This window comes from Zerene cesonia, chromosome Z (assembly GCF_012273895.1).
Source record: "Zerene cesonia ecotype Mississippi chromosome Z, Zerene_cesonia_1.1, whole genome shotgun sequence".
In the NCBI taxonomy this organism is placed as follows: domain Eukaryota; kingdom Metazoa; phylum Arthropoda; class Insecta; order Lepidoptera; family Pieridae; genus Zerene; species Zerene cesonia.
This window is the reverse complement of record NC_052122.1, coordinates 4,985,210-4,991,231: the sequence shown is the minus strand read 5'-3', so window position 1 is coordinate 4,991,231 and position 6,022 is coordinate 4,985,210. Positions and strand designations below refer to the sequence as shown.

The 6,022-nt window shown below is 34.7% G+C and overlaps 1 protein-coding gene across 4 annotated transcripts in view; it reads right to left on the bottom strand.

Moving 5' to 3' along the window:
- Positions 1 to 776: 776 nt before the first annotated feature.
- The window catches only part of LOC119835419 (ecdysone-induced protein 78C), a 48,829-nt gene continuing 43,583 nt past the window's right edge, over positions 777 to 6,022 (bottom strand). For all 4 annotated transcript variants that reach the window (XM_038360205.1, XM_038360207.1, XM_038360203.1 and 1 more), the window contains 2 exons: positions 4,282 to 4,461; positions 777 to 2,349 (listed from right to left, as the gene is read on the bottom strand). In XM_038360205.1, the coding sequence (XP_038216133.1) occupies positions 2,128 to 2,349; positions 4,282 to 4,461 (402 nt within the window). In that variant the 3' untranslated portion in view covers positions 777 to 2,127. The remainder of the gene's footprint in view (positions 2,350 to 4,281; positions 4,462 to 6,022) is intronic.

Below are 6,022 nucleotides of genomic sequence, written 5' to 3'. Positions count from 1 at the left end.
AAAAAAGAATTTCTCGCTGTTATATATTTTTATCAGTAATGCACTTACAGATAAAAGTACGCGTGATAATGTAAACCATAGACAATTAAAAAGGAAATATAACATACATACACTACAACTGTTTTAAATCTTAAAGACACACAGTGGCACATATAAACAGCTAAAAGTCAAAAGAATGTCAATGAATCAACGAAGATTAAGCTTGAAATTCTGTTTATAATATTAATATACGCTACATCCAAATATCCAACCCGCTCGTCTTCTCGATATTCGAATAGAAGAATATAATACATGCTTCTCAGCCCCGTGCCTGTATTTTTATTGAAATTGTCACCGCTATTCGCTTTGTTATTGTTGATGTAGACGTGGATTGTATGAATTATTTAATTTCTTTAACGTAAGTTTTAAATATATTTTATTTAATGTCTTGTTTCTTCCATGTGGTTTAAGAAAGTGGCAATACAAAATGGTATTAAAGAGATGAAAAATCGTAACACGTTTTTGTTTTATACCTTATTTGTTAATTGTCTTATTTTTCGTTTTGATTTCTTTTATTTAATCGGTGTACTTGTGAGTTGTGGTGCATGCCGTGCCATATTAAAAGCATTGAATGTTGCAGAATTTGAATCTGTACATTACATATGAGAATAAATTTCTCTTCTACCACATACTGAGACATTTTTGGATTTTTTGTAATTTTGCGGAGATCCGCGGGCCATTTTCACTGGACTGAGGGATAAATCAATGGCAATAGGAGGTATTTAAACGTCAATCAAACTCCACATATTGATAAAACCAATCTTATTTATTTAAAATTTAGGCAAATTAAAATAACAAGAAATAAGTAACTAAATCTAAAGACATAAACGAGACTAAGACGTCACAAAGTTTGTAAACAAATAACAATAATAAAATGATTCTATTTTATAATCACTCGCTTTCTCGGCTTGTTTTTCGAATTGCAAGCAAATTATATTAAACTTGACTTAGAAATTAGAATATAATAAATGCATTTAAATTATTGTAACGGCTCATCCGTACACTCCCCCCGTCCCAGTATTGCATAGGACCCTCATCCAATATATAGAAATCACTCCCCAAAATACTAAACTAACACAACTTTGTATTCCAAAGTATGATCTGATCACGTTAAAGGAATACAAATTCAGCAAATAAATCATATAATAGATATCAAATTTACAACAAAACTATTTCAAAAATATATTAAACCTTTTACAAGATGCTGAAAGTAACGCATTCCATAAATTCTAATTGAAGTTGAGCAAAAAAAGGTGTAATAAAAATTCTTATAACTAAAAATTGAACTCTGATATGTATAAAAACAAATGATAGAGCTATATGCCGTCAAATCTTCGAAAGCATCGAATGTTAATAACTATACCGAATCAGTCGCTTCCATAGAATTAGTCGTATCCCTACTAGGTTCGTACATCTGATGCTATCACCTCTCATCATATCACATTCCTCGAAAGTAAAGGTTAACAATAGTTCTAACTAAAATATAATAAATCACGAATAGGAAACTAAGTAATTTAACGGAGCGAAAGCAATTTAATTTACACATAAATCCACAAATGCAGTGAGATTACATTTATAACTGATAACGTACGTCAGACTCAACTCCGTTATGTTAATGTGAACTTCGGGTCTTCGCATGAAATTCAACTTTGCCTGTTAAATATGTATCTCGAGGGTTTATAAAAAACCGAACGGGAAGTATCACCGACGTACATTTCCAGTACCTACGCACTATAACTACGATTATATGATTTACGTATTGAGATATACCAACTTGGAATCTAGGACTATAATATATCTACGTCATGGATATGATATGACGCACTACGTTAATAATTACGATAAATAATGTTTCAAAGTGCTTTTCTAACAGTGAATATTGAGTTGAAAAGCTACTAGAATATTCGTACACTTAAATCTGAACGTTGCTTGCATTTACTGTATTCGTATCGATTGGAGAAACAAATCGATTAAATCTACCAGAGTGCGTTTAAGAAGCGGTAATGTGGTTTGTAACTGGAAATAATGACCAATAATAATGTTTCTACTGTTATTTATTGGGGGTTATGGGTAAGAACGCAACGTTCTTTAGACGGAGGTGCTGGCGCGCTCCGGGTCGAAGAAATCTTCGTCGTTCTTGGGGATGTCGAAAATTTCGGAGAATAGAGCCGGCAAATCCAAGCGGCGCCAGTTGACACGGCACCAGCTTAACAGGTCGTGGTGGCGGTCGCCGAGCATACGCACTTCTTGGGCCAGAGAGTTGAACGCCTCCATGCGAGTTGCCACGTCTGGTGTCCCGTTTTCCGACAGCTATAATAATAAATGCAATTTTGGTTCCTATTAAATTGCAAAGCACGATACATATGATATTTCCTAAGAATAAAAAGATTCAACTACAGGCCAAGAATTCAGTCATGAGAATCCGTTCTGCTTTGTTTTTTATGGCGTTACACTCCAGGTCACCGGGTAGATTTGCCACCTTGCGCACCACCTTGCTCCCCAGCTTGAGGTATAAAAAATGCTTACTGTGTCTCAAGGTGATGTGGAAATTATAACGTCAAAATATGTATATCTACAAACTATTGAATCATGGATTTTACAAAAAAATTCTAGGTATAAATTGCAGGTAATTTTCTCATTTGGATTTGTTCATAGATGTTTTCCTCAACATAAAATGACAGAATAAAACAATGCCCTTTTTCCAATATGATGTCGCGAGCGAAAAAAGGACGACGTAAAGTGGAATTCTTAAAAACGCATCGTAATCTATAAAATCACTTATTTTCAAAACTTCTGGAAAAGTTTCCAGGTAAACCCATTTTTTTTGTGACTAGACTATTAGTAAGACTGTAGGATGCAATGCACTATTGTTTATTCGATAATATCGCTGTATGTAGATATAAATCATTAAATATGTTTAAAAGTCTGTGAACGAGCAAAATAATGAGTTTTCAGGCAGAGCATGAAAGCTGTCTTTTGTAGTGCAAATGTGGGGAAGCCCAAAGCGTGGTTCGTTTTGTATTTTATGCGGTGGGTAAGGGTTTTTTAAAAGCAAAGTTCAGTTTTATCGAAAAAATGCATTTAAATGCATACATTTTCGAATAGATAGGTTTCTCACGAATTTTTATAAGAAGACTAGATTGCTTCTCTCATTTTAATAGAATTCTAATTACAATGCAGATATATATCTATCTTCTAAATTCTAGCCGTTGGGTTGATTTCGTTTTCTAAATCGAGATAATGATCATCAAACTTTACAAGCGTAACAAAATATGCCAATTGTGACATATTTTGCTTTTTACATCATTACATCTCTTTCGTTTATGATAACTTGAAGATGAATGAATAGAAGGATTGAAAATATTAGCTGTAACATAATTTAAATAAATGTTTCTCTTATAACTGCTTTATATTTTTATTTTATATGGTCCTCCGTAAAAACATAAAATATATTTTTTTTTTTATGTCATAGTCGACAATGGAGCTAGTGGGACGCCCGATGGTAAGCGCCACCACCGCCCATGAACATTTGTAGAGGCATAAGGTCCATTGCAGACCTTACGCCTCTACAAATGGATTGCCGACTTTACATTGGGAAGGGATTAAGAAAGGATTGGGGAGAGGAATAAAGGAAAGGACTGGGAAGGATAAGGAAAAGGATATAGGCCTCCGGCTTCCCCACTCACCGAACGAAACACAGTATTTATAATGTCTCAGCGGTTATTAACTCTAACTATTGCATCAAGGTGTGCGAGTTCAATCCGCACATTTGGAAAAATGTTAAGGACATAGTATTTTATCTTAAATGTACCCCTACATAATAATTATAAACGATATATGATATTTTTTCACGTGCCCCGTTTCAATAGCTTGTTAATTCGTGTCTATATTTTACCTTGTGAAAATCCAAGTGTAGTAATTTTTTTTACAAGAATTAACCTTGTACCTGCAAGAACTTACCATATACTACGTCATTCTATATCATTTCTGTACAAGACTTGAATCTTAATTTTTTATACAAAATCCATTACTTTATTAGACCACAAAAAATATCCGAGCGGCGCTGGTTAAAACGCTTATTGTAATTGACACCTTATTTTTTGGCACTAAAGTTCAAAGTCTATCATATCGCTCATTTAATAAAACACACATAGGCAGCGTTTTGCTTTGGACAAGTTTCGAGCGTGATTGTGCATCTTGTTGTTTTATTGGTACGTGAATGCTATCCGTACAAGAACTTACCACATATATAAAAGCGTCGTTCACATTGCGCACGAGTGTCTCCACGCGGTCGCGCTCGCTGAGACCGCAGCGATCGGGCGACACCAGCAGGCTGGCGGTGTACATGGCTGCTTCGTCTTCTGTCATGTCCATGCGGATCACGGCGCGAACGTAGGACAGTATCCCGGACGCGAAGGGAGTCTGGTAATTTAGTATTGTCGTATTCAGAGAATATGGAGAAGGGAAGGAGATTGCTCATAACTACAGTTAGCAATCCAATATATGCTGGATACCGCAGACAGAAATATTTGAAATTATATATAACAGATTAATCAATAAAAGCCAGGCAACAATTTCAATATCAATTATTCCTTCCCGATAAATCTCCTGATAACTTATACAATCGTTTACCACCTAGCTTTTTGATGACTGCAACTGGGTTAACTACAATATGATAATTTTTGAGGCTGTAGGAAATTAGTGAAATAGAATTAACGGACTTGAAGGACACCATTGCTCTACCCATAAACGAAAATGAAGTTGATGCTCTCCATACTTAATAATAAACATTTTTTATCTTTAATGTATCTGAACCATTATGCATGTTCTGAGCCAAGAAGAACTTGGTAAGGTAGGTAAATCTGTTGTTAGCTCTTGCACCATGAACCTTCGCTACAGTAAAGCGAAAGACGGATTCAGAAGTTTTCATATATTTATATCTGAATTTCATTGAATGATATAGGAATAATTAGAAAAATGCTCAACTGTTGAAAATGTAGGTCATATCGTAAGCATTCAATTGAATACGATCGCGAAGGATAGTGGAGTAACATCATCATCTTGAGTGCAGTTTGCCAAAATAAGGCGTATTTTAAAAGCAATATTATGGCTATCATAGAAAACGCCTTTTCGAAATCCAAAGTAATCGGTCGTCTGCATATTATTTTTAAATAATATCCCAGAAGTGTCGCGCTCGTACTTCCGTAAACGCGGGATCCGAAAATAATAAAGGATATCGGTATCGCGGGATTTCGGAAGCCCAACTCATAACTATATCTGAAAGTATTCTGAATACTGATTGGATGTGTATGAAATAAAGGATAAAATTGGTCCATAATTTATTATTTCGGATTATCTTTATTAACGAAACCTAGGTTTCCTAAATTTAATTCGTATCTATGTTATGACACATCAAAAACAATAGGGAAAAGTAAGCTACGTCGTCGGGCAGACTTGTGAATAAGAAGAAAGCCAATTATTGTAAAAATCGAATATAACTAAACTATAATCTATGTATACCTAAAAGGGCGAACTGTATAAACTAACCAAATATTAAAATTGTTCCCAATAAACAATACCCTATGTCGTTTTATTCTCGACAATCGCATATCGTTATGTCATTAGAAGTGTGAATACGAAGTGGGTGCCAGCTCATCGCGACACCTAGAACGGAACCCTTCAGTAAACTGCATCCATTTATTTTATTGGATCAAAGTAGATCAACATAGTTACATCGTTAGCGCGCGAATAATTTCATTGACACCCTTCTGTCTTCCTGTTACACCTAACACTAAATTGATATTTGTTTCGCAACGAAAGGAACTGTAATTGGTTATGAAAAATATACAAATAGGCATACGTCTGAAATTCAGGTTAAAAGCTCCTTACCTAGTCAAACCACATCAAGCGAAAATGCATAGTTCATATTGAAAGAAAATTCAAAAATCCAAACATAATTTGCATTTGAAAGAGGCAGTAAGTA